General features: G+C 67.8%; 1 protein-coding gene across 1 annotated transcript; it reads left to right on the top strand.

Moving 5' to 3' along the window:
• Positions 1-1,036: 1,036 nt before the first annotated feature.
• On the top strand, positions 1,037-21,449 carry CHLNCDRAFT_26745 (hypothetical protein; the record flags this gene model as incomplete). The annotated part of the gene is made up of 62 exons (XM_005844584.1): positions 1,037-1,462; positions 1,693-1,758; positions 1,936-1,995; positions 2,209-2,304; positions 2,544-2,615; positions 2,955-3,080; positions 3,346-3,456; positions 3,712-3,787; positions 3,970-4,016; positions 4,193-4,304; positions 4,485-4,555; positions 4,727-4,784; positions 4,923-5,007; positions 5,214-5,289; positions 5,474-5,530; positions 5,726-5,832; positions 6,124-6,217; positions 6,467-6,578; positions 6,784-6,839; positions 7,080-7,169; positions 7,332-7,384; positions 7,627-7,721; positions 7,945-8,034; positions 8,209-8,363; positions 8,584-8,684; positions 8,872-8,935; positions 9,165-9,230; positions 9,401-9,517; positions 9,737-9,835; positions 9,969-10,067; positions 10,209-10,289; positions 10,439-10,531; positions 10,667-10,717; positions 10,921-11,022; positions 11,282-11,363; positions 11,546-11,619; positions 11,869-12,003; positions 12,348-12,388; positions 12,714-12,822; positions 13,073-13,161; positions 13,437-13,864; positions 14,043-14,147; positions 14,474-14,592; positions 14,783-14,857; positions 15,070-15,297; positions 15,643-15,749; positions 16,036-16,282; positions 16,438-16,516; positions 16,687-16,799; positions 16,961-17,073; positions 17,435-17,581; positions 17,734-17,815; positions 17,999-18,135; positions 18,304-18,405; positions 18,606-18,693; positions 19,231-19,353; positions 19,520-19,636; positions 19,859-20,026; positions 20,315-20,386; positions 20,582-20,668; positions 20,910-20,999; positions 21,210-21,449. The coding sequence occupies 62 exons, from the start codon at positions 1,037-1,039 to the stop codon at positions 21,447-21,449; spliced, it is 6,861 nt and encodes a 2,286-aa protein (XP_005844646.1).
• Positions 21,450-21,716: the final 267 nt, after the last annotated feature.

Below are 21,716 nucleotides of genomic sequence, written 5' to 3'. Positions count from 1 at the left end.
CCGCCCCGCCCTGCCACTCTTAGTTCCTGCCACTCTTAGTTTTTAGTTCATTTACCTGTCCGTCCAAACTTGTCATTGTTCCTGCTCAATCTCCGCCCCGGCGCACCCCTCCCAACTGCCGTTCCCTCCCCCCGCTCTGCTGCCAGATCAAGGCCCCCTCCCGACCTGCCTCCCCACTTCTTTGCCAATTCCTTATGCCGCTGCTGCTGGCCTGCACTGCCCAGCCGGCACCAACCAATTCTTTTCCTCTCTTTTTTCCCGTGGCACGCACATGCGTGCACATGTTCGAGCGGCCCCAGGCTGGCACTATGGCGACTCCAGTGATCCACCAAAACACCTGTGTGAAGCAACAACTGATTGCACAATGTGCTGTGGCTGGGCGGGGCGGAACAAGGCGCCGCCGCCACAAGCAGGCGCCGGGCGCACATTGCAGCGGTGCCGGCAGAGGCGTGCCGATCCTACACGGCTGCTGACCGGGGCCTATATATCATAGCAGGCGAGCAGCTCGTCGCTCAACTCTGCACCCAGGCAGTGGCGGCATGGCAGGCGGCGGCGCCCTGGCGCAGACCGGCAGAAGGGTGGAGCAAGCTCGCAGTGCGCAGCGGGATACCATGATCGGATGGAACGTGGACAGAGGCTAGTAGCGCTGAAAGACGGGATAGTTTTCAAGTGGGTGACAGCGTGGCAGGCGAGGCCTTGAGAGCATTGCAGCCCCCCATCGCATTCTTCCAGATCATCGCACAGCTCCCGCAACTCGACTGAGGTCGTGAAGCGTGCTCAGCAGCCTTGCGATCACTCTTGCGGTGGAACGCTGGCCTCGGCACATCGTCTGCAGGCCCCACAACACTCCAGCATCTCCCAGGCAGCTCCTGAGAGCCACTTACAGGCAGCCACAGGCCCGCCAGCAGCCCATGTGGTGACTGAGACAGCCGGCAGCAGGCGAGGCAGTAGGCGGGCGGGATGAAGAAACACACGCCGGCCTTTGGCAACATCAGGGGCGCGGGAGTGAGCTCGCTGCGTGCCCGGGATGCGCACGATGGGTGAGCCCCGCCGCCGCCGCCGCCTGCCGCCTGCCGCCAGCTGCTCACAGGCCAGGGCCAGCACTGAGTGTGTTGGGAGGCCAGCTCTGCAGTCCTCGATCGCCCCTACATGGCATGCCGGCTGCGCTGGAGGCCCGTTGCCCACATCCCGCCTCCACCACCCGCCCCCGCGTGCCCCTTTTCCGCGCTTGCGCAGCGGCGGCGGCGGCGGCGGCCGCGGCCGCGGCCGGCGCCTGCTCAACCGCGGCATGAACAACGGCAACTACATCGGGCGGCGGGGCGACGCGCCCGGCGGCGGCGGCGACGCCGACGCAGCTGCTGCGGCCCCCAAGGAGGACGACCATGCGGCAGAGGCGGCGCTGGGCTTTGCACTGCACACCGATGGGCCCGACCGCCTGGGCTGGCTGATGAACATGAACCAGGTGTGGTGGCAGACAGAGGCCGACAGAGTGTGTTGTTGGTGGTGGTGGTGGTGTGTGGTGTGTGGGGGGGAGAGAGACAGAGAGAGAGCGAGAGAGAGAGAGAGAGAGAGTGTGCGCGTGCGTGCCCATGTGGCGGTGCATGGGTTGTGGTGTTGCCCCAGCCCGGCGCTGCCCCGACCGCCCCTCCCTCCCCCCGCTCGCCCCGGCCTCTCCACGACGCGCCCCTGCAGAGCCAGAAGGTGGACAAGGAGAGCGGCCATGCGTTCAGCGTGGTCAACTGCTACTTCATGTGCCAGGTGTGTGTGTGTGGTGTGTGTGCTTCTCTGTAATGGTGTGTGAGAGGAGTGTGTGCGGTGCCGGCTGGCGGTGCGTGCCGTGGTGGCGAGCGGTGAGGTGTGGAGCAGCCCGGTGCCGCCGCCTCGGTCGTGCCGCAAGCTAGGGTGCGCTTCCCCGCCGCGCCGCGCTGCCCGCAGGACGGCGGCATGTTCAAGGCACAGGTGGAGTATGCTCCCTACTTCTACCTGCAAGTCAAGGTGGGTGTGGGGTGGTGCGGGTGTGCGGTGTGCAAGGTGTTCGTGGGCGTGGGGCATGTGGGGCACTGCAGCCAGCAGTTGCAGGGAGACAGGCCCGGGTTGCGGGTGGGAGCGGCAGGGGCCGCGAGCCGCCAGCGCGCAGTGCATGTGCTGCGCCTCCGTGGCGCGCCGCGCCGCGACGCGTTGCGCGTACCGTCCCCGCATGTACCGCAGGACGACCTGGAGATGGAGGTGGACAGCTGGCTGCGCCGCAAGTTTGAGGGGGCGCTCAAGGAGGTGGAGGTGGTGCAGCGGGAGGATCTGGATCTGGTGGGTTGGTGGGGGGTGTGCGGATGTGGGGTGTGGTAGGTGTGGGGCGCTGGTGGTGTTTTTGCGCTTGCTTGGCGCTGTGCATCTGCCGCTGGCTGCTGCCGCTGCCGCTGCTCGGCTGCCTGTGCTGGCTGCTCCCACCCCCTGGACCGTCCACCACCACGCCCGCCGCACCCACTGGCCTGCTCACCCACCTGCCTGCCCACCCCGCGGGCCCCTCGCTCCCCCGGCCCCCGCAGAAGAACCACCTGAGCGGCATCCAGCGCAAGCTGCTCAAGCTGACCTTCTGGAACCAGGAGCAGCTGCAGCAGGTGAGGCCCGTCTGCTGTGTGTGTGTGTGTGTGTGTGCGTGCTGCGCGTGTGTACGTGGGCTTACAGTCGGTTTCAGCAAGAACAAGCTTGCTGCACAGACTTGTATGTGTGTGTTTGTGTGTGTGTGTGCGTGGCACCTGCGGGGGCTCCTGCTGCCTGTGCTGCTGCCCGCTCGCCGCCTCCTCGCCGGGTGCGTTGCTGCGTCGGGGCTGTTCGCTGCCGCTGCCGTTGCCGCTGCCCTCCTACCCACCCATGCACCTACACTCCACCCCACACACAAACAACAACACAACAGCAACAACAACAGCAACAACAACACTGCAACACCCACCCCGCAGACGCGGCGCGAGGTGCAGCCCATTGTGAGCCGCAACCGGTACCGCCGCGACGGCACCTCCGCCTACCAGCTGCTGGCGGAGCAGCAGCGGCCCGCGGCGGCCAAGGCCGGCAAGGAGCGGCTGCAGGTGTGGGTTTGAGAAGGGAGGGGGGCAGTGTGGGGCGCACTGCAGGGAGACGAGGGGAGGGTGCCCGCTCAGCTCCACCGCTCTCCTTTCCCACCCTTGCCAGCTGCCAGCCTCCCCTTGCCTGCCGCCGCCCAGCTGCCACCGCTCTCCACGAACCTACCGCCCTACCGCCCTCAAAGCCCGCCACGTTGGCCAGCCCTGAACCCCCCCACCCACCCACCCCCCCACACACACACCACACCACACCACACCACCCCGCCCGCAGGATGCGCTGGAGAGCATTGTGGAGATGCGGGAGCACGACGTGCCGTACCATGTGAGGTACGCCATCGACTCCGACGTGCGCTGCGGCCACTGGTTCACAGTGCGGGCCAAGGTGGGCGGTGCTGGTGTAGGGGGTCGCCTGGATGATGGGGGGTGGGAAGGGGATAGGACAGGACGGTGGGGGAGTGGGAAGGGGTGCGGGAGGGAGGTGGGAGGCGGGAGGGCAGCCCAGTGCAGCCGGCAGCGCTGCCGCATCGTGCCGGTTGGAGCCTCCTGCAGCGTAGCATCTCTCTGCTGCCCCCCTTCCCTCCCTCATGCCTTCGCGCCTGTGCGCCCCTCCTCCCTGCCTGCCTGCCCCCTACCGCAGGGCGGCAAGGTGACGCTGGAGCGGCGCGCCGACCTGCTGCAGCGTGCGGAGCCTCGCGTGTGCGCGTTTGACATCGGTGCGTGGCGGGCAGGGCGGGCCGGCCAGCTGGGCCTGGTTGGCGTGCGCTGGCAGGGACGCTGGCTGGCATGAGCTGCTGGGGCAAGCTGGCCTGGGCAGAACAAGCTGGCCTGCTTTCACTTGCCTTGCCCACGCCTGGCCTTCCCGCCCTCGCCCACCGTTGTGCTTCCTCTGCCGCAGAGACCACCAAGCTGCCGCTGCAGTTCCCCAACGCAGAGTACGACCAGGTGGGTCCTGTGGGCTTTGTATTTACTGGTGGTTTGAGGGGGTAGAAGCCGCAGCCTCGAGAGGGGAAGCTCCGACTAGAAGGGTGCCTGCCTAGAGGAAGCGCGGGAGTGCGCCGCATTGCCTCGCACGTACCACCCATGTACTGCCCCTGTACCGCCGCCGTGCCTCCCTCCAGGTCTTCATGATCTCCTATATGCTCGACCGCCAGGGCTACCTCATCATCAACCGGGAGGTGGTGGGGGCAGACGTGGGCAACTTTGAGTACACGCCCAAGCCGGAGTTTGAGGGTGAGCGAGCGCGAATAGGGAGGGCGTGTCGCAGCGGGCGGTCTGGTGGTGTGAGAACCTGGCCCGGTTGCGGCAGCTGCCAGGCAGCTGCTGTTATATCTCTCAACCAAGGTAGTGCTGCTCCTGCTGTCTGCATCTGTCCCAACCAACCCCCCCCCACCCTCCACCCCCGCCCTGCAGGCCCCTTCCACGTCTTCAACTGCGCCGACGAGGCGGCCTGCCTGCGCAAGTGGTTTGACCACATGCGGGAGGTGGGTGCTGGGCTGGCTAGGGCGCTGTGTTAGGGCCTGGCTGCGCTCGCAGCTGCGCTGCCCCCGCATGTCAGCTGCGGCCCGCGATCCTCATTGCTGCGCCCCACCAGTCAACAGTTCCCCGCCGCCGCCAGTCAAACCTTTCCTCTCCCGCTTTCCTCCTCTGCGCAGGTCCAGCCAGCCATCTACGTCACCTACAACGGAGACTTCTTTGACTGGCCCTTCATAGGTGGGGCTGGTGGGATTGGGAGCCAGCTGTTCCGCCGGCAGGCCGGGCCGCTGGCAGCCAGCCCGCCAGCCAGCTGCCGCTGCCGCCGCCACGTACTCTGCCTTGTCACCCTGTCCTTCTCCTCCCTCTGCCCTGCAGAGACGCGCGCCGCCAAGCACGGCATGGACATGGAGAAGGAAATCGGCTTCGCCTGCAACCGCAAGTCAAATGAGACGCTCAGCAGGTGGGCTGTGGGGCTGCGTTGGCAGGCAGGGAGCTGCGGTGTGAGCCGGGGTGACAATGAATGGCCGGCAGGCGACTGCATGGCCCTGAGATGACGGCCGCAGCACGGCGCTGGCCTGGCCGCCCTGCCCTGCTGCGCGCCCTGCCCCACATGCTGTGGTTGATGGTGATGGCATGCTCCTCCCGACACCATTGTACTGCCTGCAGGATGGCGGTACACATGGACTGCCTGCACTGGGTGAACCGAGACTCGTACCTGCCGCAGGGCTCGCGTGGCCTCAAGGTGGGCTTGCGGCCTGCTGCCTGTGGGTGCTGCTGACCCTGCGTGGCTGCTCATCTTCCCTCGTGGGCGGCGCTGCTGGCACCAGGCGCCTGGCAGCGCGTGCGTTTGGGCTGCCAGGCTCGCCCCCTTGCGCCGTTTGCCCCCGCTTACAACCACACCTGCATCGCTCATACCTGTGCCGCAGATGGTGACCAAGTACAAGCTGGGGTACGACCCCGTGGAGGTGGACCCGGAGGATATGGTGCGTGGTACCGCCGTGGTACTGCTCAGCATTCTCGCACGTCGCTCTGCTTCTCGGGCCATGCCTGCTCTTCCCACCATGCCCCCCACAAGCCGTCCGCACTCCCCAGCACCTGCCCTGCTCCTCCCCTCCATGCTGCCCAGCCCCAGCCAGCCCTCCCAACCTCCCCTCGTCCTCCCCCCGCGCCCCCTGCAGGTGCGCCTGGCGAGCGAGCGGCCGCAGGACATGGCCGCCTACTCTGTGTCTGACGCCGTCTCCACCTACTACCTCTACATGACCTATATCCACCCCTTCATCTTCTCGTGAGCATGGGGAGGGGGTGCATGCCAGGGGAGAGCGGGGCAGTCTGTGCATGACCTACATCCATTGCATGGCATATACGGCATCCCACCCCGTCGTCTGCTTGGGCGCGTGTCGGGTTGTGGGCTGTGTGTTGAGGTGTGTGTGGCGCTGGGGACTGCCTGTAGCCTCCGCGCGGGGGGGGCCTGGGGAGGATGCGCAGCCAAGTAGGGAGCAGGGGCGTTGCTGCTCATGCCTGCACCCCTGCCTGCCACACACACACTCTGCCTCACACACACACACACCACTTGCAGCCTGTCCACCATCATCCCCATGCCGCCCGACGAGGTGCTGCGCAAGGGGTCGGGCACGCTGTGCGAGATGCTGCTCATGGTGCAGGCATACCAGGTGGGCTGCCGCCACCCTTCCTCTCCCCTTTGGCATGTTTGGGTCCTTTTCCTTAGAAATGTGTGGGCGGCTGGGGGTGGCTGCGCCTAAAGGGAGCCTGGTTTTCACCGCCTTGGCCAACAGCAGACAGAAGCAGGTGGCTGCCAGGCCGGGCAGAGCGCCGCGCAGCTGCCCTGCATGTGTCGTGTGAAGCCGGTCCGCGACCCCTGCCCCACGCGCGCACGTTACGCGTGCTCACCCCGCATGCAGGCGCGCATCGTGGCCCCCAACAAGCACACCGCCGCCTCGGAGCGCATGTACAAGGGCCACCTGCTGGAGAGCGAGACATACATCGGGGGCAAGGTGGAGGCGATTGAGTCGGGTGAGGGTTAGGGGTTGGTGTGGCAGGGTGGGTGCAGCTGCAGGGCCTTGGTGTGGGAGGGAGGGACGCGTGCATGTGTCGGGGGGGCGGCAGGGCTGCCGAGACATGCAACAAGGGGCGGGTGGGTGCCCGGCTGTCTCCAGCCCTCTGCTCCAGCCTCCCGGCTGTCGCCGGCCCCACCCCGTCACCTTCCACCTCCGTGCAGGCGTCTTCCGCTCCGACCTTCCCACCAAGTTCCGGTGCAAGCCAGAGGCGTACCAGGTGGGTGGGCGGGCGGCTGGGTGGGTGCCTGGGTGGTGCCTTTGTGCATGGGTGGTGCCCCTGGTGCAAATCGGCACATGCCTGCCCTCCGTCTTCATCACACCTTTCTGCACACACTCCCGCTTCTTCGCCACTCAACCCACACACCCAGGCCCCCACCCCCATCCCCTACATATGCACATTCCCTCGCTCATCCCTCTGTCCCGCCACCCTCCCGCCCGCACACCACCACCCCCGCAGCGCCTCATCGACAAGCTGGACGGCGACCTGGAGTATGCGCTGAGGACAGACGGCAAGATGGCACCCGAGGACTGCAAGAACTACGCAGAGGTGGGTTGTGGGGCTGGGATGGGATTGGTTGGCCGGCTGGCTCACCGAGGAGGCAGGCCAGTGCAGGCCAGTGCAAGCCTGCTGCGTCGGACCTGTTGCTGCCTTCTCATCGGCGTGTTTGGGCGGCGGCCGCCACCAACCCCGCCCTGCCCCGCCCTGCAGGTGCGGGATGAGATTCGGAGCATGCTGGAGCGCCTGCGGGACACCCCCACCAGGTGCATGCCTGCTTATGTGCAGCTTGCAGCATGGCCTCCCCTGCGTGCATTCTGCGGGCCGCCAGCCGCAGGCAGCGGCGCGCCAGGCTGGCACGCCGGGCAGCAGCTGATGCGCAGGCTCGCCACTGCGGCCCCGCCGCGCGCCGGGGGCGTAGCTGCTGCCACCCGCACGCTACGCCGCCACCTCATGTCCGCCGACCCACCGCCGCTGGCGCACCCCCCACGCTTTCCTCCCACCGCAGGGACGAGGTGCCCCTCATCTACCACCTGGATGTCGCCGCCATGTACCCCAACATCATCCTCACCAACAGGCTGCAGCCGTCCTCCATCGTCACCGGTGGGCTGCGTGGGTGGGGGTGTGGGACTGTGGTGTAGTGGCGGGGCGGTAAGGTAGGTACAGCTGGCTGGGGGGCATTCCCTTGCCTGCCACCTTAGTGCAGGCTCAGCTACGTGACTGAGCCGTAGCGGTGTGAACGACGCGTGCACTCCACCACCCACCCACCTCACACTGACGCGCATGCACGCCTGCCACGGCGCACACCACACCCTGGCCCCTGCAGACGAGGACTGCGCCGCCTGCGACTTCAACCGCCCCGGCAAGACCTGCCTGCGCCAGATGGAGTGGGTGTGGCGTGGGGAGACATACTCGGGTGAGGGGCGGCACGACGCCTGCTTCACCTGAGCGGGTGGGCAGCTTGGGCAGCCGTGCCGCGTGCCCGGTGGCCTCCCACCGCTGGCCATCACCACAGCCACCTGCACCGCCCTCTGGCCCACCGGTCGCGCTCCCTTTCCTCGTCCTCTGCCCTCTGCCCCCGACCCTGCAGCCACCCGTGCCGAGTACACATCCCTCAAGGCGCAGCTGCAGTCTGAGACCTTCCCGCCGGCGGAGTCCGGCGGGCCGCAGCGCCTGTGGTCCGACCTGGCGCACGAGGAGAAGGGGAAGCTGCTGAAGGACCGGCTGAAGAAGTACTGCCAAAAGGTACTGCACAACTACACATGTACTGCAGATGCAGGGCCATGCATTGCCTGCGCTATGCAGCAGGCCTACGCATTGCATGCCCCCCCGGTGCTGTCGCATGCACGTGCCTGCGTGACATGCTGCCCTTCCACTCCTCGCTTCCCACACTGTGGCTGCGCCTTTTTACCAACCACACGCTGCTGCACTGCTTGCTTTGCCCTGCCTGCACCACCCGTATCAGGTGTACAAGCGAGTGCTGGATAAGCCCACCAGCGAGAAGCGGGTGGCGGGCATCTGCCAGCGCGAGAATTCGTTCTACGTTGACACAGTGCGCGCATTCAGGTGTGTGCGGTGTGTGCGGGTGCGTGCACGCACGAGCGCAGCTGGGGTTGTTGTCTGCGCCTGCGGTGGTGGTGCACAACATTGTGGGGGAATGATCGGGCTGCTGCTGCTGCCTGCCATGCTGCCTGCCTCGGACATGCACTGCCTGAGCTTTACCACATGAGTACTAGTATCGCTGGTACCGCAGGGATCGGCGGTACGAGTACAAGGGGCTGACCAAGGAGTGGAAGGGCAAGCTGGACGACGCCAAGGTGCGGCGCCAGGCTGGCCACCTTTCTTCCTTGCTGGGGCGGCACGCTTTGCTCTGCGCTGTCCTTCTCTCTTCTTGCTTTGCGTCGCTGGTGCGGCGCTGTGGACCGAAGGGCTGCAGCAGGCTGGGCTTTGCCGAGGAACCGATCAGGGGCCTGGGCCCGGGCAGTGTGCCTGCTCGACTCCCCGCCCCGCGCACACCAGAGCCTCTCCTGTGCCTATGCCCCGCAGGCCAGCGGCAACCCCATCAAGGTGCAGCAGGCCAAGGACATGTGCGTGCTGTACGACTCTCTGCAGGTACGGTCGTACAGCTGTACCGCCTCTTGCCACCACCTGCGCCGCTGCTGCTGCAGCCGCCGCACACGCACTGGTGCCCTTGCTGCATGCCTGGGCGTGGGCTGCTCTCACGTCACGCGATACCATTCCCACTCCGCATCCCACACCCACACACCCGCACACGCATACAGCTGGCCCACAAGTGCATCCTCAACTCCTTCTACGGCTACGTGATGCGCAAGGGGGCGCGCTGGTACAGCATGGAGATGGCGGGGGTGGTGACCCATACCGGCGCCAACATCATCAAGGTGGGGGCTGGCGCGAGAGGCTTGCGCGTGTGTGTGTGTGTGTGTGTGTGCGTGTGTGTGGTGCTGGGTGGCAGTGCAGCTGCTGTGGCAGAGCAAGCGGGGCATTGTGGCTGCTGCTCTTGAAGCTCAGGGGCTGGAACCGGATCCGCCGCTGCGCACCAGCAACGGCTGCTTGCCTTCTCGCTCCCACCTGGCCACACACATATGTCCTGCCTGCAGCGCGCCAACGAGCTGATTGGGCAGCTGGGGAAGCCGCTGGAGCTGGACACCGACGGCATCTGGTGCTGCCTGCCAGGCAGCTTCCCGGAGGACTTCAAGGTACCGCTGGACACCGGTACTGCACAGCGCGTGACTATGACCCTGCAGCGGTGTGGAATCCCTCTCTCTGCCTTTGCTGCGGCCCGCTCCACGCACCTGTCTTGGCCGCTCACCCCATCCTCCTCTGCCGCAGTTCAAGCACTCCTCCACCGGCAAGGTCTTCAAGATGAGCTACCCCTGCGCCATGCTCAACGTCACGGTGGCCGAGAACAACACCAACGACCAGTTTGCGGTGGGTGGGGCGTGTGAGAGGCTGCTGGCGTGGCAGCGCAGCGGCAGGCTCTGGTGCCTGGGCCGACAGGGTCCCTCCTCTCCTCCTCTCCTCTGCCCCCTGCCAAGCTGCCCTGACCTGTTTATGCCGCCGCACGTGCAGACCCTGGTGGACAGCGAGCGGCGGCAGTACGAGGTCAGCAGCGAGATGAGCATCGAGTTTGAGGTGGACGGGCCCTACAAGGTGTGGGAGGGTGTTGCATTCCGGGAGGGTGTTGCATTCTGGGGTGGCAATAGGGGCGTTGCGTTTCAGATGGAGTTGGAGGGCGTAAGGCGCTGCCGCCATCACGCCAACCTGGGTGCCTGGCCTCCCTGCGCTCCTCGGCGCCGCAGGCCATGATCCTGCCGGCTTCCAAAGAGGAGGGGAAGCTGATCAAGAAGCGGTACGCCGTCTTCAACTTCGACGGCAGCCTGGCGGAGCTCAAGGTGGGGCTGCGGCGCCTGGCTATGGTGGCGGCTCTGCTGGCTGGCTGTGGTGGCCGGTCTGCTGGCTGGCTGGTACTGCTTGACTGGTGGTTGCCCGGCCGGCTGGCCCCCACACCCCACTTCCGTCCCCCGCAGGGCTTTGAGCTCAAGCGGCGCGGCGAGCTGAAGCTCATCAAGGTCTTCCAGGTGGGCGGTGCTGCCGGCTGGCGCCAACTGGCGCTGCTGCTGCCGGCCGGCGGCGCTGCTAGGCGCCCCTGCCACCTGCGCAGAGCCTCTGTCGATCGCGGGCCTGCGCAGCCTCGCCGCTCTGCCGGGTGCAACCTTGCTCCCCACCCGAGCCACCCCTCGGTCAGACATCCCACGTTGCCTCCCTGCCCGGCCACCCGCAGGGTGAGGTGTTTGACCAGTTCCTCAAGGGCGACTCTCTGGAGGAGTGCTACGCGGCGGTGGCGGCGGTGGCCAACCGCTGGCTGGACATGCTGGACACGCGGGTGAGGGGGGCTGGGACTGTGGTTGTGGGGCATGGGCTGTGGTTGTGGGGCATGGGCTGTGGTTGTGGAGAGGGAGCCGGGGAGCTGGTTCTCTCGTTTTGTGGCGGCGGGCATGGCGGCCGGGCCTGGGCAAGGCACATAGCCGCAGGGGAGCGGGGGCGGCGCAGGTCGAGGGCGTGTGCCTACTCGCCTCCCTCACCCCCCTCCCTCCTCCTCCTGCTCGTACCCCCCCTAACAAACACACCCAACATACACACAGGGCGTGGACCTGACGGATGAGGAGCTGGTTGACCACATCAGCGAGATGTGCGTGATGAGCAAGAGCCTGGAGGAGTACGAGGGTGAGCGGGGGTGGGTGTGGGGGTTCAGGGTTTAGGCCCTGGAGGAGATGAGGGTGAGCTGGGGTGTGGGGCGCAGGGCTGGTTGCGGCTGGTGGGCTTCCACCGCGCTCCCTCCGGCGTTTGTGCTCGGCCTCGCCTGCCCGAACGCGTGCTGGCCCCGTCACCCCACCTGCCCGCCGCAGGGCGCAAGAGCTGCGCGGTGACGTGCGCCAAGCGGCTATCGGAGTTTCTGGGCGACGGGCGCATCAAGGACAAGGTACAGGCGCTGCTTCTGTGGCCTTTCTTCTGGGGGGCGTTCTGCTGCTCATAGCCGCGGTCTGCCTTGCTCGTTGCCTGCTGCCTGCCCCTGCCACACGGATGCCGCCCCACCGCCTGTTTTCCGTGCACCCTGCCCACCACCCGCCGCACCTCCCTACCATCCGCACATGCCCGCCAGCCCGCCTGCCGCTCACCCGCCGCAACCGCGCGCCACCCGCCTGCACCTCCTCTCTCCCCTGCCTCGCAGGGCCTGGTGTGCAACTACGTGATTGCGCGCAACCCTTCCAACCTGCCCACCTCGGAGCGGGCGATACCCGTGGCCATGTTCTCCACCGAGCCTGCGGTGGCCAAAGCCTACCTGCGGAAGTGGTGCGGCGGGGACGTAGGCCGAGGTGCGCACGCCCCGAGCCTGCCATGCTGCCCCGCCTCGGCTGCCTCCTAGCTCTATTATCATGCTCGCCCCCTGCTCGCCCTGTCGGTGCCGTGCCTTGCCTGCCCGTGCTGCGTGCCTGGGCTGGCTGGCCGAGAGGATGCAGGCTAGGGATCCGGACTGGCAGGCAGCGGCAGCCAGCGCCAGCCAGCCAGCCAGCGCCAGCCAGCGCCAGCCAGCGGCAGCCAGCCTGCCTTGTAGCTGCCTCCTGGCCGCGGCCCGGCGCTGCCCACTCACACCCAAGCCGACCCTAGCCTGCCTGCCCGACCTGCCCGACTGCAGTGGCCGATGACCAGGTGCCCGATGTGCGGCACATTGTGGACTGGAGCTACTACAAGTGAGGGGGTGGAGGTTGGGGCAGCGGCTGTATGTGGTTGGGGCAGCGGCTGTATGGTGGTTGGGGCAGCGGCTGTGTGGTGGTTGGGGCCGCGGCTGTATGGTGGTTGGGACAGCGGCTGTCTGGTGGTTGGAGCAGCGGCTGTACTTCGGTCTCTTTGGCTGCGCTGCGTGCTGTGTGTGGCGTGTGGGGCAATGGCCTGGAAGCCCAAAGCTCCTATCCCTCCCGCCCTGCCGCCCTTCACCCGTCCCGGACCTCCCGCCTGCCTTCTTTCTCCCACCCTCCCCGGGCGCTACTCCCCTGCCCCGCCTGCTCCTGTGTGCAGGGAGCGGCTGGGCAACGCCATCCAGAAGATCATCACAATCCCTGCCGCCATGCAGCGCCTGGCCAACCCAGTGCCCCGGGTGAAGCACCCCGACTGGCTGCACAAGAAGGTGGGCGGGCTGTGTGTGTGTGTGTGTGTGTGTGTGTGCTCTCTATGAGTAGTAATGATAAAGTGGTGTTTGGGTGTGCGTGGGGAGAGGGCTGAGGAGCGGGGCTGGGCTGTGGCAGGGAGGGCGTGGGCCGGCGGACGCTCCTTACAGCCTGTGCTGCACTTGCCGAGCGGGCTCGAGGTCCTGTGCAGCCTGAGCTGCTCCCTCGCCACCCGGTGCAATGCACCCTGTGCCCGCGCCATGCCTGCAGGTGCAGGAGAAGGAGGACACCTTCAAGCAGACCCGCATCGATGCGCTGTTTGGGGCGGCCGCAAAGGTGGGCAGGCGGGTGGGCGGCGGGTGTGTTGCAGCGGGCGTGCTTGCTCCCTGCTGTGCTATTGGGTGTGTGCTGCTGGTGGCTCTGCCTTGCTGGCGCCTTGCTGGCGCCTTGCTGGTGCCTTGCTGGCGCGTGGAGGGGTGTGCTGCTGCAGCTGTCGGTGATAACCTGTGCCCATAAAGCCCTGCTGCTGCGGCCGGCCCTGGCTGCAGAACCAGAAGCCACATGCCGTGGGGGATCTGGAAGACTTTGGGGCCGGCGCCGGCGGTGCTGCGGCTGCCGCGGCAGCCCGGCGCAGCCCTGTGGGCATCGCCACTAGCGTGGACGTGGGGCGGACCCCAGGAGGAGCAGCAGCAGCAGCAGCAAGGGGCGGCGAGAATGCCGACGCCGGCAACCGGCAGCAGGGTGGCAGCGGCGGCGGCTCCGGCGCTGGTGCCGCAGCTGCAGCGGCGGCCACGGCGGCCGAGGTGGCTGAGGAGGCGGAGCTGCCTGACCCGCATGATGACTTCCGGGGCTGGCTGGCTGGAAAGAAGGCGCACTGGCGGCGCAGCCGGGAGGCGCGCAAACGCAAGCGGGCCGAGGCCGCCGGCGGCGGCGGCCACGGCGGCAGCCGCCAGCGCACCGGCGCGGGCGCCGCAGACGTGGGCGCCATGTTCCAGCAGCAGGCGGCAGCGGCGGCGGCCTCGCACTGGCAGATAGTCAGCATCGCAGCCACTCGGGAGCCAGGTGGGGAAACGGCTGGATGGCTGGCCGGCCAGGCGGGGTGGCTAGGCAGGCCTGCTCGCAGTTTCCGCCCGCAAACATTTTGCCGCAGCGCTGTTCTCCGCCGCTGCTTCCGCCTGCTCTCACCGCCCCACCTGCCACACCATGCCATATGCTATGCACCCCTGCCCCGCTCCTGCAGGCGTGTACAAGGCATGGGCGGTGATCAACGGCCGCATGCATGCCATCCCGCTGCGCATCCCGCGCACAGTGTATGTGGATGTCGCTGCGGCGCCGGGGACGCCAGGTGGGCGACCAAGCGGGGGCGCGGGTGGGAGCTGGCTGGGGGCACACCCCGACTGGCGCAGCCCTGCTGCCGCAGGCCTGCTGTACAGCCGTGTACTTCGGCTGGCTGTCGCTTGTGTGCTGTGCTGGCGCAGCTCTGCGGTACAGCTGTGTACCGCTGATGGCTGTGGGCCATGTGCTGTGCTGGAGCGGGAGGCGGGGGCTGCTAGCGCTGCCTCCTGCAGGCCCTGCGCCTGCTGCGGTGCCGCGGCCCTGCCCAGGCGGCAGCCCCGTGCATGCGCCCACACACGCGCGCCCACCCGCCCCCTCCCTGCCCCCCTGCCGCAGAGGCGGAGGGGCTCGGCGTTGCCGTGCGGCGCACGCTGCCCGGCGGCCGCCAGCCAGCCCACACCTACCAGCTGAGCGTGGAGGAGGAGGCTTACCGGTCGCGGCTGCCAGAGCTGCAGGTAGAGTGGGGGCGGGTCGCTTGGCCCGGGTGGGGTTGGGTCTCGTCTGCCAAAACCGCCATCGGCTGCTGCCCCGCTGGGGCCTAAGGCTTGCAGCAGCTGGCGTCCAGGCTTGCCCCACACAACTACACACAGCCCGTCTCCCTCTCCTCAGCATTCTGTCCTGCCTGCCTCCGCCCCTGAGCTGCAGGCCCGGCTGGCGGCGGCGGGGGTACGGGGCGTGTATGAGGACCGGCTGCCGCCGGAGCTGAATGCGGCGCTGCAGGTGGGGGCAGGGCTGGCGGGTGGGGTGGGATGTGTGGGACGGCAGAGGCACGGCCTTGCTTGGCTTGGCTTGGCTGTGCGTGTCTTGGCTGTGCTGATTGGGCGCAGGGACTGGACAGGGTGACCTGGGCTCTGCTGGGGACTAGCTCACCCACCCGCCCGCCCGCCTGCCATGCCGCCTGCCCTGCCTCCCGCCTCGTTGCGTCCCCGCAGCTGGGGTGCGTGGCGGTGGTGGCCCCCTCAGCGCGCCGCCGCAACCTGGGCGCCGGCTTCGACCTGGCTGAGCTGCACATGAAGGCGGTGGCACAGGTGGGGGCTGCCGCGGGGATGGATGTTTGCATGCTGTGGTGTGCATGCTGTGTGCATGCTATTTGCGAACCAGGTGTGCGGGACAGGTGTGCGCAAGGCATGGCTGCATCGGCCTCCTGCCTGCCGCCTTCCGTGGCCGCGCCCTGCACCCGCTCTGCCCAGTGTGCGGCCTGCCTGATGAACCGCCCAATGTACCGTCTCCGATGTACCGTGCAGTACGAGTACTTTGACGCCCCCGGAGCGCTGCGCCACATGACGCTGCATGCCGCCGCCGATCCCGCCCGCGGCCGCGCCCTCTACGCCCTGCACCTGCCGGCGGATCGCCGCTGCCTGGTATGGGTGGTGAACCCGGCGAGGGGAGGCCAGCGGGAGCTGTCTGGCGCCGCCGCGGAGCGGGCGTGGGCCGAGGCGGCGGCCGCCGAGGGCCGGCAGGGCGGCGGCGGCGGCGGCGGGTCGCCGGGAGCGGGTCCAACCCAGTCGCAGCAGCAGGGGGAGGAGCGGGAGGTGCCTGCGTTTGAGGTGGCGTATGTGCGCAGCCAGGAGGCGGCGCTGAAGCAGGTCCAGAAGGAGCTCGGGCGCATCAGGTGGGAGGGAGGGCTGGGGTGTGTGGGGGCTGGAGTGTGGGGGCTGGGGTGTGGGGACTCGCCGCGGGAGGGCGGCAGGAAACACCCATGCTGTGTGGTTGTTGTCAGTGTGTTTGTTGTCGGCGTGCATGCTACCTTCTCTTGGAGGAAAGAAGTGTATGCGCTGCCCTGGCCTGCCCCAGCAGCGCTCTCCCGTGCCTCGCAGCCTCCTGGCCGCCGCGGCCGCCGGCTCGCTGGCAACCGTCTCCGCACGCCGCTCCCCTGCTGCTGCTGCCGCCGCCTGCAGGGACCGCGCACGCGCCCCGACCGTGCTTCTGCTCAACACAGACGACCAGCAAGGCCTGCTGCACTCGCTGCCCGCGCTGGCAGACCTGCCCACCGCCGGCATGCCGGTGGCCGCGCCCACCTCGGCGCTGCCGGCGCTGGGCTGGCAGCTGCCCGCGGCTCGGGCGGCCGTGGCGCAGCTGCTGGCTGCGGGGGAGTGGCTGCAGGCACGCATGCTGCTGGCCTCTGCTTGCCCGCCTTTGCATGGTGTTCTGCCCTGGCCAGCCACGCCTTCCCCCTGGCATGACCATCAGCACGCGCCGCTGACCCTCGTACCGCTTTTTTGCACCGCGGTGCCGGCGTGAAATGCATTGTACTGCTGCTGTACGCCATCGTACTGCAGGCCCGCATCCAGGCGGCGCAGTACGCCCACCTCCCCCTGTCCACCATCGGCCCCGACTGGATCATTGACGCCTCGGATGCCCTCTTCGCCCGCCAGCTCCGTAAGTCTGGCGGCAGATGGCACGCCGCGGATGCCGTGCCCTGCTTGATTGCCTGCCTGCCGTGCTGCCAGCTGCCGGCCCTCCATCCGACGGCTGCCACAGCAGATCGCTAAGCCTAACGCATGGTGTGTGTCATGCCTGTGCCACCTGTCACCGTTCTTTCCCCGCAGGCGAGGCGGGCCACCTGCTGTGGGTGTGCGACCCCTCCCAGCCCGACCTGGCCAGCCGCCCCACAGACCAGGCTGAGGCGCTGACCCTGCGGGAGCAGCAGCAGCAGATAGAGGTGGGGCAGCCTAGCCAGGGTTGGTCGCTGGGGAGGATGTTGTCCTGCTGCTGGCATCTGCATGCCGCTACCACCAGCCGAGAGGCGCAGCTCCTCGCTGCCCAACCCCTGCTGGACCTCACTCTTTCTCCCGCCTGCCCGTCCCTCCCCCACCTGCCCAGATCTGCTTCCCGGGCGCCTACCGCTGTGTGTGCGTGGAGCTGCGGCTGTCGCACCTGGCTGTGAATGCCGTGCTGGAGGTGAGCGGGGCCGGCCGGGCAGCCGCGGGCGGCAGGTGGCAGGTGGCAGGGGTGGCCGCTCCCCTTCCCAGCTGCCCTCGCCTCTGCGCCGCTGCTCCGGCTGTTAGCTGCGCTCCACACCTCATGAACCGGCAGTGGGCTGGCATTGGTGATTCGCCTGGCGGCGTGCATGGGGGATGACGTGTGGGCACATCCTGACCTGGCTCGCCGCTGACGTGGCGCTGACCTGGCGCAGGCCGCCACCATCAGCGAGATGGAGGGCTCCGCTCTGCTGGACGACCAGCACGGCTGCGCCCCCGCCTTCAGGTGCGGGCCCCTGCTGCTGCCATCCCTGCCTGCTTCACCTCGGCAGCGCTTCCTCGCCACCTTGCCTGCCTGCCTGCCTCACCTCGGCAGCATTGCTTCGCCACCTTGCCTGCCTGCCTACCAATCAACGGTCTCACATCCGCTTCTATCTTCTCCGCTCGGCCTGCCTGCCGCCCGCAGGGTGCTGAAGAATCTTGCGCAGAGCTGGATGGAGGATGCCACCAAGCGCAGCAACATGTGAGCCTGCTGGGCTGGGGCTGGGTGCGTTTGGGCAGGGAGGCAGGGAGGGAGCTGGGTGGTAGATTCACGGGTGCTGGGTGCCTTGGCTGCCCGCACGCATTTCCCGACTCGCTGTTTTTATTCTGCGGTGCCGGTATCATGTACCGCAGTTGTGCCGACACCCTGCTGCGCAACCTGTACCGCTGGATCTCCTCCCCGGCGTCCCGCCTGCACGACCCCTCACTCAAGCAGGTGCGCCTGCCTGGGAGGGCAGCTATGAGGCTGGGGCGGGCCCCTGGGTCGAGTGAGCCAACGGGTGCAGGACACCTCTTAGTGCAGGTGCAGCTGTGCAACGCTGCCAGATCTGTTCTTGCCGCCCGACTCACCCAAAACACCGTCCCGCTCTCCTCCTCGCCCGGCCGTGCCGTCATGCAGATGGTGCAAGGGCTGATGCAGAAGCTGCTGCTGCAGCTGATTGCGGAGCTGCAGAAGCTGGGCGCCACTGTAGTGCACGCCGACTGCAGCACCCTCATCCTCTGCACCGGCAAGCGCAACCTGACTGCGGCGGTGGGGTGAGTGGGCCTGCCTGCGGCGCCGCCGCTGCCGCTTCTGTCGCCGCGGCTCCTGCTGCTGCGGGCAACTGCTAAGCCAAGCACCCACCCACAATATTGCCTGCCCCTCCTGCCTCTGTCGTCAGTACTGCACTAATGTACTGCATGTGCCGCATGCCCGTACCGCAGGTATGCCGACTACATTCTGCACACCCTGTCCAAGCGCGAGCTCTTCCAGTGGCTCTCCCTCACCCCCTCCAAGTTCTGGCACACGCTGCTGCTCAAGGACAGGTGCGGACGGGGATCGTGCCTGCATGCCTCCCGGCCTGTGCCACCGGCCAGCCCTGCCAAGCGTCCTCGCCTTGCCCACCTCTTGCTCGCCTCGGCAACCTATGTGCTTCACTCCCAGCCCCTTCACCACCTTCACACCTGTCCGCACAGCGCACCTTGCCCATCAACACCCAGTACCCCACACACCTGCACCCCTGCAGGTTTAACTATGTGGGCATCCTTGCCGAGGTGCCACCGGCGCTGCAGGAGGCGCTCGTAGCCACCCCCGGCAAGCTGACCAGCGCAGAGGTGGGTGGTGGGTGGGCCAGGGGACACGCGACAGGAATGACTGGGCGCGGTCGCTAGGGGGAGAGGGTGTGTGGTGTGGCACCGGTGTGTGGTGTGCCGCGGTGAAAAGTCCTCAGATGTGGCTTGGGAAATGGCCAGCACTGGGGCCGGCAGCAGCCAGCGCGAGCGGCTGGGCGATGCCAGCTGCAGCATGCTGCCTGACAATGCTGCATCCTCAAGCCGCCGCTGCCACCTGCCCTGCCTGGGCGCAGGGCGGCGCCGTGATGACGCAGCACGCCGGCGAGCTGGCGCTGACTCAGGCGGCGCTGAACCGGCCAGCCTTCGACTACCACCTGTGCCTTCAGGTTCTGGCTGCTGCCTATCAACTCAGCTATCACCTCTTACATTTCAGCTTCACCCTGGGCGCTCTCCTGCCTTCGGTTGCCCCCGCCGCCGCCGCCGTTGCCGTTGGCGTTGCACTCCATACCCTTCTGCCCCACGTCTCCTCACCCCGCCACCACCGCTACACCCCACCCGCCGCTGACGGCACCTTTGCAGGACTACCTGCCGCCCGTGCTGCACGAGACCTTCCTGGCCGCAGCCGTCGAGTTTGTGTGGAAGCCCTGGCAGGCTGCCCAGCAGAGCAGCCTGGCGGAGGGCGCCACGCAGGGCGGCTCGCAGGTGTGCATGCGCACAGCCTGGATGAATACGCTGCCAGCCTGCCGGGACGGCCTGCCTCATGGGACCTGGCGCTGCCTGGAGCGCCGGGTGCCTGCATCACGCCTCACTGCTGTTGCTGCCGGGCCCTCACGTCCCCCGAACAACCGCTGTCTCTGTCCCTACACAGCCGCCGCCACCTCCCTTCCTGCAGGCGGTGCGCGACGCGCAGGAGAGCGCCGAGGCGCAGGCAGACTGGCTGCGGCGGGAGCTGTGCGGCGACTTTGAGAACAAGCTGCTGAAGCAGGTGGGGCTGTGGTGCAGCAAGACGGTGCTGCCAACGCGGTACCTCACTTACCCCTGTTGATTCTTCAGCCCAATGTAATGTAAGCTGCAGCTGGGCACGCATGCATGCCATCCGTTCGCCCACCCGGCACCCTCCGTGCTCATGCTACCCACCCATGAACCCGCCCCACCCTGCCACACAACCCTCCCACACCCCAAACCGAACCCCACCCTCCACCCACAGACCGCATACGTGGTCAAGAACATCGGCGCCCACGACGGCCAGCCCGGCCACGCCTTCCCGCGCCTGGCGGGCTCCCACCTGACCGACGAGGAGCTGGGCACCCCCGCCCTTGCCTTTGTGCGCGCGGTGTGCCACCTGTTTGCGCTGGATGGCGAGGTGGCGGACGAGGTGGGTGGGCGGGTGGCGCGGGCCTGGGGATGGGCGGTGGCGGAGTGGCTGGTGGCTGGTTGGGTGGGCGGATGAATGGTGTCCTGTGCACTGTGTGTGGGGGGCGCTCGCGCCAGCGCCACGCAGGGCCAGCAGCAGCAATGCAAGTGCTACTGACAATTAGCCCGCCAGCAGCAGCCCCGTGCCTGGAGGTTGCTGCGCGGCCACACCCCGCTGCCCGGGATGCTACCGCCCACTGTTCCGCCCACTGTACCGCGTGTGTTGTACCACCTGCTGTACCGCCTGCAGGTGGCCCGGCTGCGCCGCAGCATGCTGCAGTCCATGAAGGTGAAGGAGTTCTCCCCGGCAGCAGAGTTCAAGGTGGGGTGCAGGGCTGGCTGCAGGTCTGCCTGTCTGTCTGTGTGTCTATTGGCACCCAACAGGAGCACGTGAATGCTGGTGTGGGGACAGTGGGTGGCAGACGCATTGCGTCACACACATCCTCACATGCTCCTTGACTCCCACCTCTCTTCACCACCACCACCACCACCACCACCGCCGCCCTCCCCCGCGCAGGACCCCTGCCTCACGCTGGTGCTGCGCGACGTCATCTGCCCCACCTGCCAGGACTGCCAAGACCTGGACCTGTGCCGCGACCCGGCGGTGGGTGGATGCGCACGGTGGTGGTGGTGGGAGGGTGGCGTTTCTGGAAAAAAACACGCCATGTGGAATGGGTGGGGTCGGTAGCGGGCATGGGTGGCACGTGGCGGCGCCAGTTGTGTGAGAGCCGCCCGGCATGGCGGCTTCGTTACCCTGCACATGTGCTGCCCGCTCGCCTCCCTCCACACCTCCCCACACCTCCCTTTACCAACCACCCGCCTCCGCCTCTTCCCGTCCCCCCCAGATCCAGCGCCGCGACTGGCACTGCTCGGCCTGCGGCGCCGAGCGGGACGTGACGGCCATTGAGGAGCAGCTGTGCGGCGTGCTGCAGCAGGTGCGCCAGTTCTACCTGCACTGTTCAGCTCAGCTGTGTCCCAGCGCGCACCCCCTGAGTAGAGTACTCAGCGCGTTGCCTCTGCCGCCGAAACCATCCACGCGACGAAAAACTGCCCCAACCCTTTCCCTCCACCTCCCCACTCCACATCTGTGCCTGCCGGACCCCCTTCATGACCCCCCCTGTCCCCATGCCATCCTGCCCTTGCAGGCCGCCGACGGCTACCAGCTGCAGGACCTGCGGTGCATGAAGTGCGCCTCGGTGGCCACCAACCACCTGCAGCAGAGCTGCGACGTGTGCGGCGGGCACCTGCGCGGCACGCAGCCGCCGGTGGGTGGCGCCGCACCGCGCCTGGGGCTGCTTCGACATTTACACATGCTTGGCTGTGGCGCTCGCCATTGTCGAGCCGCGGCAAGGCCCCCTCGCCGCCCCATCCTCCCTCCTCCATAGGGACCCCACCTAACTCCCAACCGTGCATGCGCCCTGCAGGCCACGGCGCGGCAGCAGCTGGGTGTGCTGGCCAACATCGCCGAGTTCCAGGGCATGCCGCTGCTGGCGGAGCTGGCGGGCTGGCAGCTGGGCGGCGGCGGCGGCGGTGGCGGCGCCTGACTGCATAGCTGCTGCACGGAGAAAAAGGTCTTCAGAGCAACAGCATGGCTGAATTGTGTCGTGTGCATCAATGGAGTGTAAGTAGCACCCTGAGTCGCACGCGGCGAG

The sequence above is a fragment of the Chlorella variabilis genome, assembly GCF_000147415.1.
Source record: "Chlorella variabilis unplaced genomic scaffold CHLNCscaffold_22, whole genome shotgun sequence".
NCBI classification, from domain to species: Eukaryota; Viridiplantae; Chlorophyta; class Trebouxiophyceae; order Chlorellales; family Chlorellaceae; genus Chlorella; species Chlorella variabilis.
The sequence above is the reverse complement of the archived record's forward strand: the minus strand, read 5'-3'. Positions and strand labels throughout refer to the sequence as shown.